The 21,288-nt window shown below is 52.2% G+C and overlaps 1 protein-coding gene across 5 annotated transcripts in view; it reads left to right on the forward strand.

The window, feature by feature from the left end:
• The window catches only part of PBX3 (PBX homeobox 3), a 165,211-nt gene extending 158,260 nt beyond the window's left edge, over window positions 1-6,951 (forward strand). For 4 of the 5 annotated variants that reach the window (XM_006116915.4, XM_006116917.4, XM_006116916.4 and 1 more), the window contains 3 exons: window positions 1,383-1,495; window positions 2,303-2,392; window positions 5,422-6,951. In XM_006116915.4, coding sequence (XP_006116977.2) covers window positions 1,383-1,495; window positions 2,303-2,392; window positions 5,422-5,514 — 296 coding nt within the window. In that variant the 3' untranslated portion in view covers window positions 5,515-6,951. The remainder of the gene's footprint in view (window positions 1-1,382; window positions 1,496-2,302; window positions 2,393-5,421) is intronic. The other variant, XM_006116919.4, reaches the window with a different exon arrangement.
• Window positions 6,952-21,288: the final 14,337 nt, after the last annotated feature.

A 21,288-nucleotide genomic window follows, 5' to 3' on the forward strand; every position in this document is an offset into this window, starting at 1 on the left:
CAAGTTTCCCCACTGTTCCCAAACGCAGGAGTACTGGATGCTGACAGAGTGGCCCTCTGGGTTTGATTTAGCAAGTCTTAACTAGACCTGCTAAATCAAATTCCGGAAGATTGCTCGCAGCAGCAGCATCCATCTTCCACTTAGTGAAGAGATGGCCTTAGAAATGTCTTACTAATGAGTTGTCTGCATACTGGAAAGCAGTAGCTTTCAGCCTTTCCCAACTACTGTTCCCCTTTCAGGAATCTGATTTGTCTTGTATCTCCCCAAGTTTCACCTCCCTTGCAAACTGCTTGCTTACACAGTGAGGCATAAAAATACAGGAGTGTCACACGCCCTGTAACTGGAAAACTGCTGCCTTTCTCGTTTTCACCATTTCATTCTAAAATACAGAAATTAGAATGTAAACATTGTACTTTAAAGTTCTGCGTGTAGCCTCTGGAGCAGTGCAGCCCAGTCGCTGTCTGGTTAGTTTGTGCTGACTGTGCAGGTGCTTTTTGTGTAGCCTGTTGTAAAACTAGGGACACAGGGAGACGAGTTGCTGGGCCCCTGGAATGCCTCTGCCGGTCCCTAGCGTTATGCGCATCCCTGGTTGAGAACCACTGCTGCAGACAAGCACTTCACTAGGAGTCAGTGAGGGGTAGGAGTGAGGTTGGGGCTGAGGGCCAGAAAGCAAAGTCTCCACCAAAGAGGTCTCTGATGCTAAGTTACAGCTAAAGTTTTGCTGTAACGTAACTACAGAGAATGCTTTAAAAAATGTAATATGGAAACATTCTCTGTGGAAAGAAAGTGAGTAAGTGGGGGCAAGAGATTTCCTACCGGCATGGCAAAAAAGCAACTGAATTAGCAATGACCAGCCAGTTCCTTTCCGAGGAGACATTAAACACACTGGGAAAGTCTCTTTCTCCGAGTGGTTCATAGGAGCCCCCAGTGGTACGGAATCCCAGCAGAGAAAAGCCCTCGGTTTCCGTATCTCCTACCAGAGAGCGAACTGGTCTCCGGGCCGCGCTGCTTTCCCGTGGCTCCCTGGGGAATTGCTGCCATGACAGCTAATGCGATGGAAGAGTGGGAGCAAAACAGAGTTTGTGGGCACAGACGTAGGCAGAGGCCTGGATCTTGCGGCTCGATTCCGTTTGAGGTGCCATCCAAAGGGGTTCTCCAAGGCTCAATGGCTGCTCCCTGCTACCCGTAGCCACGGGTCTCCCAGTCTAGCGTCCTGTCCCGGGTGATTCGCCTTTGTTCTAGGTCATGACACTTATCCTCTGTTATGCACCCACCTTTCCTCCTTGTTTCCTTTTCTTCTTCATCTCCCCCTGCCGTGAGGGCTTTGGGGTGACGTTTGTGTAGCTCTCTGTTATTCAGCCACTTAACTCTTTCCTTTCCAGGTTCTTCTGGTTCTTTTAACCTCCCAAATTCTGGGGACATGTTCATGAACATGCAGAGTCTGAATGGGGATTCTTACCAGGGGTCCCAAGTCGGAGCCAATGTGCAATCACAGGTAGGAGAAATGCCCCAAAACTAGGGCCTTTCTAGCAGGGTAGGGATTGGGCTAAAAATTCCATCTTACTCTGGCTCTAGTAAATCCTCGGTGCCTCCCTGCAGAGCGGAGGCTGCGTATTCCTCAATGTGGCCTGTGATTCTCCTAGCGTCGGCGCTAGCAAACCAAGGGGAGAGAATGATTGGTTCTGATTGACACGTTGAGCTTTGTGAATGCATTCGGCTCTGGCTTGAGCTCATGGAGTGGGACTGGGTGCATCTGACTTTCGGAGAACTGTAAATTCTACCAATTTGCTTAAAAAAACCCCCAAAACAACAAAAAAAACCAACCAACCAAACACATCTTTGTTTTGTTTTTGGGATAAAGGCCTTTTGAAAAGAAATGTCAGCACTTCTCTAACTGAGCTATTAAAGAATGTTTCATTCTCAAACGCTGTTCCAATCGATTCTGACAGCGCTAACCCCCTATTTCATTCACGGTAGATATGTCTGTACATATCCCTGCATACGTGCAGACACATACATATGTAGAGATATGTACACCAGTTTGCTGCAGGGACTTAAGATGGACTTACCAGGTGCATTGCTCTGAGGAGGTTATCGTTAGGCTGGTGTGAGAAACAAAGATGTATGGGCTTTAACATGCAAGGGGTTGTTGAAATTCTGCCAGTCATTCTTGATTGATAAATTTGTCTTCCGTGGAAGATGCCTAACCCTTTTGGCGCACATAACTCAGAATGTTGCCTATTGTAAGTGATGATGTTTTAATAGATGTGGAATGATGAATTTTGTTTCCTCTTACTTAAAGGTGGATACCCTGCGTCATGTTATCAATCAGACGGGAGGATACAGTGATGGCTTGGGAGGAAATTCACTGTACAGTCCACATAATTTAAATGTGAGTACCCTTGGGAACAGTAGTTTGGAGAGCCATAAGCACGGTGTCAGGTAAATGCAGCCATTAATACCTGTATTCATTACTTTGCAAGAGCTTTTGTTTGTACGGCTTATTTGGGGGGGAGGGGGACAAAACAGCCCTTTGTGTAGCCCCTCGTCTCAGATGCGAGAAGAAGCAGTTTGCAGTTTTATAGACGAGATACAAGTGAAAGGAACGTGACTTAGCTGCCTACGTTCATGATTTGAGTCCCCTGGAGACTCGAGAGGGCCATTCTGTGCAATGTGTTTACTGTCTGCCATCAGGTCTCGGCAGATCGCTTTATCGGACCGTTAGCCTGTTCGGGGGTCCTATGCCCCCCCCACTGTGTTTTGGGGGACCCAGAAATGCGTTTGGCCCTGTTACCAGAGCACAGAAAGGACTGACCAGACGAGAGTGGGAGCTGCTGTGCGCCCCAAACTTCCCCTGAAATAAGTGGGATGAGGGTGCTCAGCAGCTCACTGGAGGCGACCCTGCGCTTGGCACACTGTGCCTGTAGAACAGCACGCAGCTACCCCACGCCCCATCCAGACAGGTGCACGGACAAGCAGAACTCCAGGGCAACCGCCCCATCTCGGGGGCGACTCTTTTGGAAACCAGGTCAGCTCTACCTGTCCAACATGCTCCATTTTTATCTAGCTGTTTAGATTTTTAAAATGAAATTTTCAAAACCGATCTGAAGAGGAGGCTGGCATTTTCCGTCACTCCCACAGGCGTTACCGTAGCAGAGAGAGCTCATCTGTGCGCAAGCAAATCTTTCTCCCCACCCATGCGCACCTCCTCGGTTAATGCTACCCATTGTAGGGAATGACTGTAGATTAGCCTCTAGACTGGCGAGGAATAGCCGCGAGCCTGCAGAAAAGAGGCGATCGTGAGGAAATGAAGAAACAAAATGTGACTACTGCAGCAAGGGTGAGAACCGGAGATTTCCCCCTTTTTTAGGGTTTCCGCTTGCTTGGAGAGTAAATATTAATGATTTAAAATGTGATTGAAGACATTCAATTATAAAGGGGGAAAAAGTACCATTAAATACTCAAATCTTTTACATTTCAAATGTCAATTTTTTCTTTTTGGGTTTATAAATAACTCATAATAACCCACAACAAACCATATAAAAAGCCTTTTAGTTGCATTTCTCCTTTTTCATTTAAGTGTTTTGAAATGCTTCAGAGAATTTGCGATATCCTTATCAACATGATAAAATATGAAACTGTGATTGCCTGCAGCATTTTACAGACATGAATTCCATCTTCGCTGATGAGGCCTGATAAGGCGCTGTTGTATAATACAGTGCATAATCTCAAACCACCAGAGTAAGGATTAATTTATTTGAAAAAAAGAATGCTTGCTGACAACCTCTTCTCCAGCTGCCAAGCTGAGTAAAAATATTGTACATTTGTTGTTTATAAATTTGGATAAAAGAGGAATGATGTTTACTTCAGATGGAATATCTTTAGACTTGTATCTGCACAAGAGTTTTTCTTTCTCTAAGTAGATTTTCGTATCTTAAAGAAAAATACAAAATGAGGCAGTGATGGTACCTTTCCATTCAGAACAACTGGTTGCGCATTCAGAATCCATAGCGGAGCTGCTGAAATATTTTTACCCATGTGCTACACTTTGAGCTCAAATGTGATTGCACGTTTTTTACAAAACACCCAAACCCTTTGCTTGTTTGTTATGACAAGAGGTTCTCTCTTTGTTATTGTTCATCTGCAGAAGGGACAATAATTTATTGGTTTCTCCTTGTTTGAACCATAAAGCATTTTCTTTCTTTGTGGATGATGGAGGAGCTTTCTAGGTCAAATCCAGCGAGACGCGGCATGGCAGGGAATTCCCAAGGACTGGTTATTAGGGACGGGGTGAAAAACCTGCAGCTTCAACACTACCCGGGCAGGCAGAGAGCGCTGTGTGAAATTCGACATCTACTGCTCTTTTGCGTGGTAGAATTTCAGAGCATGTGGTGCTGACTGGCCAGTGCCATGGGTTCAAGCTAAGTGCCTGAAGAACACAGGCCGGTTGTTGCGGCCATTAGCTCACCTTTCCTTTGTGGGCGGCACTGGGGTGGGGGAAGAATCCCTGCAAAGGCGACTCTGTGCCGCTCGCGGGGAGAGGCTCTGCATGGCTCATGCTTGCTGTGCCAAGCAGGGCAGCCCCGTCACTTCCACTCAGCATCCCCCACTCACCAGGCCTGCGCCGCCCTCTTCCCGACTGACATCAAAATATGGAGCGACAAGCTGTCTGCCACAGCAGCAATGGGATCAGACATTGATTTCAGCAATTGCCTCGATAGGCCAAGACATAAGGCAAATTTGTTTCTGAGTCCTGTTATTGCTGATGCAGGTCTAATGCGCGGAGGGCCAGCGGCATGTGGAGACACGGAGCAACATCTGAAACAGGGCCTGCGTTTATAGATAATTGGAAACCAGATCGGGAGAGCGCATTTCCCCCTCCTGCTCGTATATTTTTACTCGGGGAGACCGTCTGAATTTACCCCTGTAGCACTTGGGTGGGAAATGGCTCTGACATGCACGAAAAGGAATTCGGTCCTTTTGGAAATGAAATGACAATCAGCTGAGTGAAAGTTTCCATTCCTGAGTAGCTGCAGGTTTTTCAGGCCTAAAATGGGGGGGGGGGGAGGGTGAAGCTTCAGTTTGTTGCTCTCAGGGAAATCTTCTCCAACGGCCTTCATTAAAGCGTGAATGATTTTTACAGCTGCCCTTCCCACATCACCTCAGTAAAAGGCTCCTAATTCCTAACTTGCTCTTTGCTTGAAGCATTTCCTCTCTCTGCAGGGCACGTCGCTTGGTGTCTCTTGCATGGTGCATCTCTGCCCTTTGCTCTCCCAAATCCTGCAGCCAAAGGGAGTTTAAGAAACAGGCCTTCCTGGAGCTCTGTTGCCAAAGCATCAGCCTCTCCAGGCTATTGTTGTCTATGGCACGATGTAATTAATATGCACAATTGTATCCATTGAATTGTTTTTCCCTTTTCAGGCTAATGGAGGCTGGCAGGACGCAACTACTCCATCTTCTGTGACTTCCCCTACAGAAGGACCGGGAAGTGTGCACTCTGATACCTCTAACTAATCTCCCAGCAACACTTTTTCCCTGAGCTGAGATGCCTTGATTAGTGCATTGAGAGTCACAGGAGAAAAAGGAGGAATTTTTTTGTAGCCAACCACCTACAGCTTTACTGTAAAACCTTGTCTTACTAGAAAACTTGGTAAATCTGTTTTTTAAAGGTATCATAATCATTTGTATTTATACGCAAAACACACAATGTTAAAAAGCACTTTATCCAATTAGGCCAAGACTTAGCATTGTTTATAGCCCTGTAACTATTTTATCATAATTTATTATCAGCCGTTTTAACAATGATGGTCTAGCAGCTGCCAATTACTTGGCCTTAAGGGTAAAAGTTCAATCTATGCTTAACCTCAATAGCAAGAGCAGCCACAAAGAAACACCTCACCTAAATTTAACTTCTTGCCTATGTCCATGGAACGCCTAAATGAATTACAAACTTTGATTGTGTTTAATCTTTTCATATCTCTTATAGAGTTGGAATAAACATTGCTGTTCAGTTATTTCGGTTAACAATGGTTGTGTTGAAGAATCCTTATTCGTCACATTTTTGTTGTGATCTATTGTTTTCTAAAATAGATTGGAAACAGAGAGCACCAGCATCTACTCTCTGTATTTCAATAACGGACAGAAATTGTTCTAAGAGATGAAGATACTTGCTTATTTTTGCGGAAGCCAAGATCTGGGGTTTTACAGTATGAGCTGGGCGCTGCACACAGATATGCCAAGACTTGCTACATCCTCTTGGCAACCACCACAAAAACAAGGAAGGCACCATTATATGGAGTGTTGTATATAGTGTAGCAAAAGAGTATTTATACATCTCACCAATCAAAACACAGCTTTATTACCTCATGCGAACTCATACAAACCAATAGAATTTCAACATGTTCTGTAGCTTAGAGTGCTCACTTACTACCTCTGAACAATACTCACGCTGTAGTTTGTCTCTTTCTTATCTTTTTGCATCTTGTAATTAACCCTTTGTTTCCCCTCATGAAATGTAATGTACATTGTAATCTTTTAAAAAAAACCAGGGTTGCATTTGCAACTTTTAAAGAAGCTAAAGTGGAAACATTGGGTCTTAGATTTAACACAAAACAGTAAAACTGTTGTAAATACTGAGAAACATTTTGAATGTTCTTCATCTTGTTACTAATCCACGCAAAAACCAACAACTAATTGTAATGCATACAGATTTCAGTATTCAGTACTGTATATTTCGCCCTGTGTAACAGGGGGCCCTTTCTTTCTCTCTTTTGTATTGTATGCGATTCTGAAACTGATTGAGTCATGAAAATAATTTGTGGCAGTGATTCTAATGTATTAAAACGTTTCGTGTTACTTTCTAACTGGATTACACCCTGGATTGAAAAGTCTTCCTCGTGGTAGTTATATGTAGTTTCAAACATGAATAAACTTTTTGCTTTCATGATCAAATGTTGATGTAATTTCTTCCTGCTCAGTTTGAGTCAGCCATCAAAGATAAAGTCAGACACAAGATGTACGGGAGAGGTATCATCAAGCAGGAGTTAAGCATTTCGTAAATCCAGACAACTAACTAGTTGTGCACTCTTGCCTGAAGGATATTTGAGATTTTAGGTCTAGTATATTCTGATAAATAGCCCCTTCTTTTTAGTCCAAGATTTCTTAACGTAGACTTATATTTTCATCTCTAGGCTTTATTTCTACTCTGCTTTGTTTTGCAGCAGGCAGTTCAAATCAATGATAGTGGAAGGGTAAATCTTTTAGACTAAATTTAAAAAGCAACATCTTATTTACTCTCAATTATGTCTTTATTTAGCATTAATTTTTAAAATATAACCTCCGCTAACAACTGCAATTTGATTATAAAAATCTTTGTCTTTATACTAAGGGCTTAAAATTAGCAGTTTTAACAATATATATATATATAGTCTTTCAAAAAAATTGTTAATAAAGTAAAGGTCAATAGCAGGTAATAGCCTATTTACTATGGCCAAAGGAAATTGACTCTCAGGAAATCAAATTAATGTTAACCACTTGTGCCAAATGATCTCTGATAAATAGAACTACCGGACTATTTCAGGGTGCGTATCTAGGCAGAAGAAGGTGTAACTAGCACTGCTATTCAGCCTAAGTTGTTACAGTGCAGATGCAAACCTTGTAAAATAGTTGACTATCACATTTACTTTTCAGTCAGCTGCTTGTGCCCATAGGTGTTGTTTTGGCAGCTAAATGATTATTTGCATGATTCAATTAGCTTGTGGGTCAGCTTTTCTTATCAACAATCCCTGGGCTAAGTAATTTGTGACATATCTTTGTCCCCCCCCCCCCACACACACAGTGAACACAATTTATCTTCCTCATTGTTTCAGACACCCATGTGCATCAGGCAACACAAGTTCTGTGTTTGATGATCACATGCACAATTACTGGTGCACTCTTCCTCAGGTTTAGAAATGAAACTTGGCGCTTTGGCTACAGACGGTGCATTGACACAAACCTCCTCTGCACAGCATTCGGGACCAGTAACTCAGAGCTGGAGCAAGGGGGCCTGCAGACCCGAGAAGGCTGCCCGTGTGCCGAAGACCCAGAACCAAACTACGTGCCTGTGTTAACGGAGCGCGCCGGCTCCACACGCGCTTGTGTTCGTCCTCCACAGCAATAGCATTTGAAATGTAAAGTGTGTCAGCGGAGGCCCAGGCAGCATAACGAACACGCAGACGTCCCTCATCTTGATCACATCGCGGCTGGCCACAGGCAAAAACCTGTCAGATACTGATGAGGTTCATAGGAAGGCCATCAACAACCTTTGGGCCGCACTTGCATGCCCTGTGCCCAGCGGGCATCATTACAGTGCGTCTTTACAACAGTGAGGCGGTGGGCCCTTTGAATTACAAGTGCAATTCGGCCTTTCCTTGCAGTGGAGAAGAGCCGCGTGGCTCACATGGCGAATAATACAAATGTTCTCCTGGAGGCTTGCTCACACAGCAGCAAGGTTTCCTGAAAGGACCAGTCTTAGGCAAAGGCCTTTGGCTGGCTGGTGTTTTACCCAGGAGCTGTGTGTGAAGGGGCTGGGCTAAGCCTCACCGAGTAACAATCACTCGGGGAAGAATTTGGCCCAAGCTTGTGGGGCCTGTACATGGAGCTGGGTTTTCTGACCAGCACGAGGCTCTTCTGCGGTGCGATGGGCTGGTAGTTTGGTTTTTTTGGGGGGGAGGGGAGGGAGGCGGGGTGCAGGGCAGTAGTTACACTGCAAGGCCCTTTGGCCTGGTTCTGACCGGGCCCTCGTGTCTTGAGACGGAGGGGAACTTCCCCAACCTCCAATATTGCGCCCCTCGGACGACCAGTTTGCCGCCATTTTGTTTTCTATGGGGGAGGGGGTGTCTCAGAGGGCTATTCAAAGGCGTTTATGTAACTTAATACCAAGCCACCTGGATCTTACCCGGCACTTTCCTCCACTCGATCTCCCAGGGCCTTGTGAAAGGAGGGCTGGATCTTTAACTCCATCGTGCAAATGGGGAAACTGAGCCATGTCGCAGGGCAGTGACTTGCCCAGCAGTACACTCAGCGCGAGACCTGTGCTCACCCACTAGGCTGTACTGCACCAGCTGCTGGCGTGCTAGTGCTTTCGGAAACCCCAGCCAGCGAGCGGAGAGGAGCGGCCGGCGGACGAGGCCCCTGCAAGGTGCCGGAGGATGAGAGCACAGCATGGGTGATGCACTGAAGTGCTGAGGAGCCCTGAGGGTTTGCAAAGTGGCCCTGGCAGCCAGAGCACACGTTGGAGGACGTTTGCATGGAGCGCTGGACAGGCTGCTCAGCTCGTGGCGAGAGCGGCGCGGTGGTCACGATGGCAGATGCCTTGAGTAGCTGCTGCAGACTTTCCGCGTGCAGCCGGGAGGAAAACCCAGCAAATATGCGGCCACCTCGACGCAGCAAACGAGTTCGCTGCTTTGGCTCTTTAGACCTTCGGCTCCCGGCCAACGGCTCCCTGGGTCTCCGACCGCAGAGGCAGGGAACCCAAGGGGTCCAGCCAGGTGGAAACCTGGGCCTGGCCCAGCGGGAGAAGCACTGCAGACACTGGGGACATGAGCTGCTGGAGACTGGCGCCCGTGGGGAAGCCGCGCAGCTCCCGAGATAGCGCTATTCCTGCCCGCACTGAACTGTGCACCTAGCTCTGGAGGGCCGTGGCTCGGAAGTGCAGCATGGGAACGCCAGGGCCACGGTGCCGAGGCCACGCTCTGTGCCGGGTGGTGCCACGGTTGTACGAGTAACCCACGGGCCAGGCAGCGCTCTCCGTGTGCATTAATAAAAAGGCCTCATGAAAACTGGCACTCTTCAAAGGGTGGCACGTTTTATTGTGTTTCATTGGCTTTAATGTCACGGCAAATGTGACAAAACGTGAACCCTTAGCTCAGCGTGGCCACACGCCACAGAAAGCAGCGATACAATTGCTGAGGGTAGGCCCTGGGAGCGATTTATTGCTTGCGCGGTTTTAGCCACAGAGGAGTTATGATTCGCTTCCTGTTCCTGTATCATATTAGCATTTTATTAGCCCAATAACATCGTATGTTGCCGTTTCACACCAGGATCCCCAGCCAGTTTGCCTCTCTCGGGTGAGGGCTGGGGGGCCTGTGCTTTGCGGCTGGCTCTGGGGAGAGCCAGGTTGGGAGGGCAGTGCTGGTGAGATTGATGGCCTGTGCTTGGGAACAAGGAGAGCTGCTGACTTGGCTGTGGGAGGTGCTGAGCAGCCAGGGCCTTTTTTGCAGCTGGTTTTATGGTCCCTGTCCGTGCGGTGCCCCTTGTCAGAGCGCTGGAATGCAGCCCTGTGCCTGGCCCGAAGGCAGCGTGGGGCGTGCTGGAGAGGGAAAGCTGCCACGGGCTTGTGGAGTGACTGGAGCCATCAGGCAACCACTTAGCAAGGCAGCGGCTACTGCTCAGGCCACTGGCCAGTTCAGTGACATGCACCATAACTTGGGGAATTGGACAAGAAGTTGTAGGCAGATGGGGCTCCCCTCAGGTGCATTAGAGCCAGACCAGACGGGGCTCCCCTTGAGCTAGAGCCAGGCCAGATGGGGCTCCTGTTGAGCACGGTAGGGCCAGGCCAGTCACGATTCCCGTTGCGTGAACGCTAGAGCCAGCCCAGTAGGGGGCATCAGTTGAGCACCTCAGAAGCAGGCCATGTGGAGGTTCCCATTGAGCGCATTGGAGCCTGGCCAGGAGGACACACCAGTAGGGGGCGCCTGTCAAGCGCACTAGAGCCAGCCAGTAGGGGGCGCCTGTCGAGCGCACTAGAGCCAGCCAGCAGGGGCGCCTGTCGAGCGCACTAGAGCCAGCCAGTAGGGGGTGCCTGTTGAGCGCACTAGAGCCAGCCAGTAGGGGCGCCTGTCGAGCACACTAAAGCCAGCCAGTAGGGGGTGCCTGTCGAGCGCACTAGAGCCAGCCAGTAGGGGCGCCTGTCAAGCGCACTAAAGCCAGCCAGTAGGGGGTGCCTGTCGAGCGCACTAGAGCCAGCCAGTAGGGGCGCCTGTCAAGCACACTAGAGCCAGTCAGTAGGGAGTGCCTGTCGAGCGCACTAGAGCCAGTCAGTAGGGGGTGCCTGTCGAGAGCTCTAGAGCCAGCCAGTAGGGGCGCCTGTCGAGTGCTCTAGAGCCAGCCAGTAGGGGGGCGCCTGTCGAGCGCACTAAAGCCAGCCAGTAGGGGGCGCCTGTCGAGCGCACTAGAGCCAGCCAGTAGGGGTGCCTGTCGAGCGCACTAGAGCCAGCCAGTAGGGGCGCCTGTTGAGCGCTCTAGAGCCAGCCAGTAGGGGTGCCTGTCGAGCGCACTAGAGCCAGCCAGTAGGGGGCGCCTGTCGAGCGCACTAGAGCCAGCCAGTAGGGGGCGCCTGTCGAGCGCACTAGAGCCAGCCAGTAGGGGCGCCTGTTGAGCGCACTAGAGCCAGGCCAGATGGGCACACCCCTGAGTGAGCTAGAGGCAGGTGAAGAGTGAAGCATGCACCTGAGCTTGCTGGGAAGGGAGCTGGCTGCTAGAACTCCCTTGCAATGCGCTCTGGTTGTGGCCCATGGCCAAGGAGCCTAGCCCTGCAGGGGCATTAGCCAGGGTGTCAGGCGGGAAAATCTGTGGCCGCACTCTGGAGCGAGCAGCTCCCGGCAGGCACGGCAAGCTACTGCGGAGGGAAGCGTCAGGAGCAGCAGGCAAATCCCCCGCCCCCGCCTGCTCCCGCACAGGAGTGAGTGGCGACGCGGGTGGCTCTAGGAGCCCCCGAGGCAGGGGAGTGAATGAAAAGGTAACGGAGCTCGGGGCAGGAGTTACCCCCAGTCTGCACGGCAGGGCCAGCTCCACGAGCGTTTCTTGCTCTGTTCGAAACGAGTTTTCGGTTCTCCCGTTCCTGGTGCACTGGATTCCCCCCGCCCACCGCTCCGAACGCCCAGAGGGCGCATGCCAGGCACGGGCCCGTTTCTGCGGCGGTGCCGAGGGCTCCGTCGCTGGGCTGGGCTTGGAATCCCCTCGTCGCGGCCCCGTGTGCTGTGCCGCTGGCTGGCAGTCCTGGGCGGCAGGCTGGCCAGCCAGTGGCAGCTGCAGCGTCATGCTATTAACGGGGCGGGGGGTTCGTTTTCAGAGTTAATTAACGAACAGCCCCGTGCGACAGCCAGCCGGGGATTTATTTCGACCTGAAATACAGTTTTCTGCTCTCCCCGCATTTTCTGTTTGGATTTTCCTGCGGGTCGCACCAGGCTTGGCGCAGATGTGAGGCGAGAGCCGGAGGCCCTGCCAGCTGCTCCGGGAACAGGTCGGGCTCCTTGCGCTGAGAGAGAACAAGGCCCAGGTTGGGACAAGCCCTCGCTGGATGGCTCGGCTCCCGCACAGCTCCCAACACCACAGAGCCAGCGGGCACCGCGGGCAGGGGAACACCCGGCCAGTGTTTAAACGTGGAATGGGCTCTGTGTGGCTCTCGTCCCAGCGCAGCCGAGCGGCGAGCGTTGCGAGCTCCGAGGCAGGCAGCGAGCTGCGTCTGGGTGCTGGCGGATTCCAGCGCCAGCCAGCGCCAGCGGCACCTCCAGCCAGTCTCCGTGGGGCGAACTGAGCCGGGCAGGGAGAGGCCAAGACAGCGGCCTACACAAGCTGCTCCTGGGCTCTGTGTCTAGCGGCGCCGCTAGGGAAAGCCACTCCGTGGGGAGGGGCAGCGCGGCGTGGCCGCCGGGGGTGGAGTTTCCCTGTGCCGACAGGTGGCGCCACATTTAGTCATTTCCACTGCAACCCGCTGCCACAGCGAGCTGGGGAAGTCCTGGAAAGGCTGTTTCCAATGCACGTCCTGCCAGGGCGCAGTGCTGAGGCCTCAGGGGGAGGGCTCGGTCCTTACAAATACCCTACAGGCTGTGGGTGCAGATGTTCAGCCTGGTTCGTGCCCCCACGACGCTCAGGTGCTGCCAGCACCCAGGCCTGAGGGCGCAAGAGTCCAGTCCCGATGGCCGACAGCGCCCCATCGGCTCTCCACGCACAACCAAAGCAGGGCAAGTGGAGGGGCTGAATCTGCGGCAGGGGAGATGCAAATGAGCTATTCGGCAAAACTTGCTAACGATCAAGGTCGTTAAAACGGGGACGAGGCTTCCAAGGGGGGTTGTGGAAGGTCCCAGGGTAGTCTAGAGTCACCTAGTGCAGCGACGGGGACTTGAGTTCTTGCCGCCCGTCCAGGCCTCCTTTTCTACCATTCTGTTCCTTGGCAATTAGTCTTCTCGCCCGTCGCTCCCTCCCCCGGCCAGAGAAAATTCTACTTTTGCAACACACAGAAACTTTTCTTCAAAGTTTCCCTTCCAGCCTTGGTTCATTTGTTGCTAAATCCCCAGTTTCCTTTGCGAGTGGGTTCTGAAGCAAATGCCATTTGTAGCCGCGTTCTTGCCTCCAGCAGCAGCAGCAGGGAAAAAAAAAGTTCAAGCAGATCAGAGTGCTTCTAGGTGCGAAGTCCCAAACTCAGTATCAAAGGCTATTTGATCAGCTCCCTGTCATTGGCATCATAAAAAGGATTAATTTATTTGAGACTGCCAAAACCCTCATGCGGCAACAAATTTAAGCGTGCTCTTTCCACGGGCTAATTAAAATCAATTAATTTCAGTCAAATCTGTGGCTACCAACCTGCATGTAAATACACACGCACATGTGTATATGTGTACATACATCTGCCTGCCTGCCGTGTCTCACACCCACCCACCAGCTCCTTTCACGTGACCAAAATACTGCAGAAGCCATTTGCTCTGTGTCTGGAGTGTGGACAAAGTCTTCTCTGGCTGTCACTTCTATCATGATCCCTTCTTGATAGTCAGTCCCAGTTACGGGGTTTTGCTGATTGTCCATCCGTGGGCTGCATTAAAACCGTGGTTCCCCTTTGCAGGTGACTAACTGTCTCCCCGTTCTGTCCAAACTGGGAATGCGCCACGTACCTTGCTCACGTGAATGCCTTGCCCGGGTGTCCGGTGCAGCTTTGAAGGCTGGTGACTCTGTCGCCGTTGCCGGGGCCCCAGTCCCGCCGTGGGAAACGGGATCAGACGTTCCAGCGCTAAGGGCACCTTTTGGAGCCTCCTTGGCGAGGGTCTGAGACAGGGCCTAACAGGTAAGACCTTGGAGCGGGGAGGTCGCAGAGTCCTGCCCGCTGTGCCCCAAGCGGCCAAGGAGGTATGTGTGTTGAGCTACAGCTTGTCACGTAACCTCCTCGCTCAGGTGAGTCCATCCGGACCTCGTCCTCGCCCGGGGCCAGGGGCTGCCTTCCTGCTCCCACACTTGGGATCCCCCGTCTCTCATCAGAGCGACTCTTCCCTTCCTAATCCCCCCCAACCCGTATTCCAGCCCTGGCCCATCTACACATCCATCAGGGACGTCCGCAGACGTGACTCCTCCGAGGGCCGCCTTCCCGCCTGCCTGCCCAGCGAGGTGGGGCGGGGAGCAGGTTTCCAGCCTCCTCAGACCTTGGGCTGGACGGGGCAGGACGCCCTTGGGACCAGCGGGTAAAAGGGGGGCTCTGCGCCGGTTCCACGGGCTGCCGCCCTAGGGAGCGGTGGGGACGATGTGTTGACCTTTTTCACCCTCCTCCGGCCTCTCCAGGAGCACAGGGAAGTCCCGTGGTAACAGCTGCCGGGGTTCAGGTTGGCCCTTGGGCAGGCGGAGCCTGGTGCGCACAGACCCGGCGTCTGGGTCGCGGTTTGGGGGCGCGCGCTGTGGGGCCTCTGCTGGCAGACCCAGCTGGCAACTCGGTGTCTTTGCAAATGTGCTTGTGACCCCTCCCGGGCCATCGGCAGGACCGTTCCACGGCCCGGGCAGGGTGGGGTGGCCGCCGCCGCAGGCGTCCCGCGCTGGAGGACGCTTCCTGAACTCAGCAGTGCCGGCAAAGCCACAGGGTGCGCAGGGCCCAGGGCGCCGCCTCCTTTGCCCCTCCCTCAGCTGGGACGCTTTGGTGGGATCCTCCACCGCCGGACCCCTGGCGCTGTTGCCTGCCCTCCGCACTAGGGGGCCTGGTGCGGCTGAGCCAGCCTGGCGGAGCGAGGGCCGGATTGGCCCTTTACACAGGTTCACTGGCTGCCGTAGCCTGTGGTGGGACAGAGCCGCAAAGGGCACTGGGCTGCAAAAGGAGCTGAGGACCCTTCTGAGAACCTGGGCTTAGCGCCTCATCTCCTGCCTCCGCCTGGCCCCAGCTCATGCTGCACCTGGCCCCCTCCTCGGTGAACGGGAGCCTTCCGGCGGCTGCGGAGCCGCGCTCGAGCTAAGTGCCCACGGCGTCGTGTGGGCTCAGGGTGCGTGGCACAGACACAGAGAGGTAGCAGAGCCCTTGGACTTCGTGCCGGAGCCCACCGGAGCCCACTGCACGGAGAGCTGCAGCTTCTGCACCAAGGAAAGTGGCGGCAGGGTGGAGAGGGCGCCCCGGGTGCGTGGCAAACAGCTCAGCAAGCCTGTTCTGGGGCTCAGGGGAGGCTGTTTTCCCGGGAAGGAGCAGTGCAAGGGGAGGGAGTGGGAGAGAAAAGCCCGGTCAGACACGCCGCTGCCGCAGAGCCGGGAGAGCCCGTCCAGACGGTGGAGAGAGGCTGGCGGAGTCAGGTTGGTTATCTGCTCTGCGTCAGGCCTCTGTTGCGTGCACACGACTCGGTCAGAGTCTAGCTCAGCAAAAGCGGCTCCCAGAGCTTTTGTGGCCTTTTCCTGAGGAAGATACCTACATGCCTTGGCTCAGGGCCACCAGCAATGCCCCCTGCGTCCCGCCTCATTTGGGAGGCCACGAGCGCCCGGGGCATTCCACACGGTTCCCAAGCTGCTGAACGCTGAGACGAAAACATGGGCGCACATCCGAGGCGAGAAGAGCCCAGCACATGGGCCTGCCAGAGACCACATGGCTTCCCCCTCTCCCATGACTTATCTGAGAACCCAAATTAGGCTTCAGGAAAGTGAAAAGGGGCTGTTTTTCATGATGCGCGATTACCTATTAAGGCGAGCTATTAGAAGACTCCAAGGCGGCATGTTTTTCTGGTAAAATTCAGCACAAAGAACACGCATCATTAAATATGGAAATCCAGAATTTTATTAGCAATCTGCTAGATCTGAACTGACGCCAATTAAACAAAAAAGATATAATTTATAAAAAAAAAGGCAGAGTTCAAGTTGTGTTAAATACGAAATGCAATTTTCTGCTGGTTTTGATTTATTACTGGTGGTTCATTGTTCAGAGAAGCATGTTATATTTCAATAGAGAAATATTGTTTATTCATTAATATTTTAAAACTTGCTTATTGCTGGATATGACTCTCCTGCAGAATGAAACTTTATGATTTAAAACATGAATTAATAAACACATTTGAAAGTGTTAGACAATATCATAAGCTCTCATTTTTCATTTTACTAGGAGCATATTAAATTTTTATAATTCTGCAAGTATTATTATTTTCCAGCGCTCGGTGCGGATTCTGAATTCCTAATTTCAGGTAAAGATGAGAAAAGAGCAATAACATACGCTGGGAATCAGTCAGTCTCTGGGCCGATTAGGGGTTTGGTACATTTGTTGTTACATTATTCATAAATCTTCTGCTTAGCACCACATTGTGATAGCATGTGTAAAATAGACGCACGGTACTTCCTCTTTGCGCACTGTTGGGATGACAAGTGTGCTGTCTACTTGGGGTGGATGTGTGTGTGTGTGTGTGGCTGTGGATGGGTGCAGAGAAGGTCTCTTAATGTTAGGAAGCCTGTTATACCGGCTGACACTCTAAATGAGGCTGAAAATATTGTATACCAAAGTGATAAAGCAATGATGGTCCCAGCAGCCTTAGGTTATCTTGGCTATTACCGGCCCTACAACTTGAATCAACAGTATTAAGAGGGCCAGGCTCAGTACGTACCTACCTCTCAACTCATTAGGCTTGAGCACTCTATATATCCAGCCTATCGCCTGCTTGATGTAAACTAACCTTTTTTGTATCTGGAAATCTCTCCTTTGGCAGGCTCCCCGTATTACCATAACAATAACCAGCGTTTCAATTTTAAGAACTCATTTTTCCTCAGATAGAAAGTGCCAATCAATTTAAAGAGCCAAAGACGCGCTCCGGCGGAGCAGCTGGGGGTATTTGCACTTCCTGTTCCCCGCTGGTGCTTGGCTCCTGGTTTCCATTGAGAGACCTGTCACGCAGATTGTTTCCCCGGCCACTGCGGCCCTACTGTGGGATGTTTCAGGGCAGGGGGTTTGCACCCTAACTTTAATGGCGTGGATGCACGGTGGAAGAGGCTGCGCCGGACAGAGCGCCGACACTTGGCATGCGGCCGTGACTGCCGGCAGAAAAATGCCAATAACCGTCTGTTCCTAATGGCAAATCAGACATTCTCGGAAATCTCTCTTCAGATACGGGCCGGGTGGGGCAGGCAGCTGCCTGCGAAACATCTCAGAGATGCGGAGAGCCCAGACTGCGAGCGGCCCCCTCGCACACCCGGCACAGTCAGTTTCACAGTCAGAAGTCACAGTGTTCCCCCTGGTTGGAATGGAGCCCGATGGGGGCTCTAGGAGCATAGAGCCATAGAACACTAGCACTGGAAGGGACCTCGAGAGTCATCGAGTCCAGTCCCCTGCCCTCACGGCAGGGCCAAGCGCCAGCTAGCCCGTCCCTGACAGGTGTCTGTCTTAAATATCTCCTTGTGCTCCAGCTTTTGCCGGCACGGCCGTCTCTTGCCAAGGACTCCATGTTTCAGTTCTTGAACGGCAGAAGCGCCTGTCAGGCCGTGGCGAGGCCTGGGGAGGAGAGCTGTGCCGATCGCACTGGTTTGTGCTTAGGCTGATTGATGGTACCGCCGCAGAGAGCGGCTCGTTCTAGAACGGCAGGACTTACACCGACAGCGCGATGTAAATCAACCGGTCAGCTCGTTGCTGGGCAAAGGGAATCGGCCAGCCTTATTACTTCAAGTCAGTCAATTAATTAAAGTTCAGTGCTTAATCAAGTCACACACAGGGCACCAGGATTTCCGTCTCCTTTCCCGAGCTTATCAGAGATTAAGGTAAAACCAAACCAAACCAGCCCCCCAAAAGCAATGACTCAAGTGACCGCCAAGACACGGAATCTCATTCCAGAGCGATCACTTCCTGAGAAGTCCAGTAGGGGGAGCACTACCGGGCTGGCTTTGCCCTGCCAGGGGAAACATTTGGGGATGTCTCCATCTGTGTACGCCCAGCTCACGCTCAGTCATTTCCTCCGCAAAGACCCTTGTGCCAAGCATTGGCCTTCGGCTCCCTGGAAACGCACACTGAAGATCGGGGCGAGTAAGTAGCAATACTGTCATGGGATCATAGGCGGTGCCAGGAATGTTTGAAATGTAGCCAGGGTCCCCGCACCGCCTTTTCTGGATTTGCCGACGCCCCTGGAGAGGGGAGCCGGGCGATGGCCCTGCTGCCAGCAGGATGCACGGTCCCCGTATTTCTTCATTGCGGCTCTGACGTGTTCCCACGTGAGAAGATGTCTCGCAGTAACGCTGGGCATGGCAGCCATGGCAGAGGCGGCTGGCTAATGGTGTCAGCATTAGCTCTTACAAGGGGCTGGTTCATTGCCACAATGTTTTCCCCTCCAGAAGCGGCAATGCAGGAAGGTAACCTTTGCACCCTGTCCCGGACTGGCATCAGCAGGCTGGGATCCATGACAACTGGGAACCTCTTCCAGCAAGTGAAAAATGCTGTGAGAGGATGGAGTGGGCTGGGTTGGCGGGACGAGGGAAAGCGAATACAAAGCTCCCGAGGAGGGGAGCAGCTGATGTCAGCTACAGACTTTTTCGAGCACAAAGAGAAAATGCCGCAGCATTGATATTCTACGTCCCTTAACAGAGAAAGGTCTTTCAAATATATCTAACCACATGTGTTAGTAACTCTCCAAGAACATTCATAACTTGCAAACGGATGCTACTCAGCATATACAGGGGGATATTCAATTAGATTTCTCTATTTTTTTTCAGGAATGTGGTACAAAAAAGCAATTTCTCTTTTTTGAAGAATGTAATATCCCCGTGCTGTGGAAATACATCAAAGGGAAACGCAGAGAGCAGTATCCCTGCTTTACATTCTGAAGACCAGGCAAGAAAAATATGTTGTTTACCTGAATTTGTTTTTCATAAGGTCTCCCGGTGGATTAATAAACTAACCTTTCATCGGTGAATACCTGACCATACATGCCATCAATAACATACGCTTCACCTCTTGCCTTAATACAAAGTTAGGGTGTGGGGGGAAATTGCATAAATCTAAACAAAAGTTATCAACCAGACGCTGTCCAATAACCGGGAAGACAGAGGAATATGCTCCGGGTGAATTCCCCCTTCGGATTTGTTCCGCTGTTAGAAACAAGCGAGTCCTGCTTGTAGCTCATCGTCCTGTCCGTCCTTTAGCTTCCCATCCTGCCCCACAGCAGCCAGGAGCATAGGGATGCTGAGCTGCAGACGGGCGTTTTCTCTGCAGAGATTCCAGCGCCCAGGGAACAGTCACCATGTTTCATTACAACTTTTTGATTTGATTTTTGCAGCCCACTCTTCACCTGCAGCAGGTACCGTTCTCCTGGCTGGACACGCCTCTTCCTAGAAAGACCCAAGAGAACTAACAAAACTGTCAGCTTAGACAGTAAGTGCCAGAAACCCAGCCCCCCGGAGTGGGGGGGTGGGCGTCCTGCTTTGGTTCCTGTGGGGGTGTCTAGGAGTAGCCTGCCCACCGAGGGGTTTGGGCGCTCAGCCCACGCGTGGCAGGCTCTGCCCTCGAGATGGAGCCACACCCAGGCCCGTAGCATTGTTCAACGCCGGAGGAGCTGGGCAGGGTTAGCTCAGTACGGAGCATCTGGCCTAAGGGAAGGGGGGACAGGAACCTGCTGAGGGGAGGGACTTCGGAGGGGAGCTGGAGGGAGCAGCAAACACCTCCGGAGACACAGAGCCAGCAGGATTGACCAGGCCGTGCCAAGAGGCCCAGGTTCAGTGAGGGACCGTTCAGCTCTCGGGCACAGCTGCAGTGGTTTGCTCCACAGGGCTCCGCAGTCCAGAGAAGGACCCTTTCCCCGGGGGGTGGCGGGAGGCCCGACTCCAGAAAAATGACCCAGGGGAAGGTCTGGCTGCAGGAGGAGGAGGCCACAGGTGACTGTGGTGGGCTTGTGTCTCCCAGCCAGGGCTCCGGCCTGAGGGCTCGTCTGAACATCCCACGTGGCTGATGAGTCAATAAAGTCGGCCCCGGAGTGGGCGCTGGGCGCTGTGTACACGCCGGCCGGGGGTAGCCCACTCGCATGGAAGCTTTGCTGGGGGGGGGGGGGGTTTCGTAACATGTTGTGACGCCATTTGCTTGACAGAGCCCATGAAAACCCCCGGGGGGGGGGAAGTGGGGGGGCTTCCAATAGTCACCGGGCGATTGGTGCTGATTCTGGGAGACTCCAGGCCAATCCTGGCAGCCCTACAAGCCGCACAGAACGGACCCACGGCCCGTAAGGGGATACTGAGGCAGACACGCCACCCCCGTGTGCAGTGGGAGCGAGCCAGGGCTGGCGAGCGGGAGAGGGAGGGGGAGGGGATGCTCGTCGCGGTGGGGGCGGGGGGTGTTTACAAGCCAAACCTGATTTCCCCACATCAAAGCCGTGCTGCAGCCAGCGTCTAAGGTGCTGGGCGGGTGGCTGGGAGGCCTGGCTTGCCCTGGGTGTCTCTGCTGAGCCTGCCCACCTGGGGCAAGCTAATGGCAGGGCTGGCAGCATTTCTGGGAGGCCAGCTGGCCACTCGCTTCTTTTCCCACAGGCCCCGCGACCCCTGCCAGAGGGGCGTTTGCTCTGGCCTGTGACAGGCGAGGGGCCTAGAGAAGAGTCCCCGAGGACATAGGATGTGCTGCTTAGTAGCTGCCTCCCAAACCGAATGGTGACACCTGGAAGTTTTCTTCCCTCAGTGCAGGAGCCGCAGCCAGACCAATGTCCGGGCTGCAATTCGGGAGAGGGGCAGGCGTTCCGGGCTCTGTCAGAACGGCCGCCAGCTCGACTCCTTCTCCCCCGAAGCAGCAGGCGTTTCTCCCAGTGACTGAGACGATCTGAGGGGCTGGGGGCCCTGTGTTCAGAGCAGCGTCTCTCCTCCAGCCCCGGCCACTGCAGGGAACATTTAGGGGTTTTAAAAAGGAAAATGGGACGCTAAGTCTAAGTGAATTTGTGGCCTCCAGGGTCTGGCATGCCCTAATTGATTGATAGGTTCGGATTGTCAGTGCTTAAAGAGATAATTCAATTTCTAAAATCCTATTAAGTGGTGAAAGATTTGTTGATTGTTGAATTGTTTCCTATGTTATGC

The sequence above is a fragment of the Pelodiscus sinensis genome, chromosome 22 (assembly GCF_049634645.1).
Source record: "Pelodiscus sinensis isolate JC-2024 chromosome 22, ASM4963464v1, whole genome shotgun sequence".
Lineage (NCBI taxonomy): Eukaryota > Metazoa > Chordata > Testudines > Trionychidae > Pelodiscus > Pelodiscus sinensis.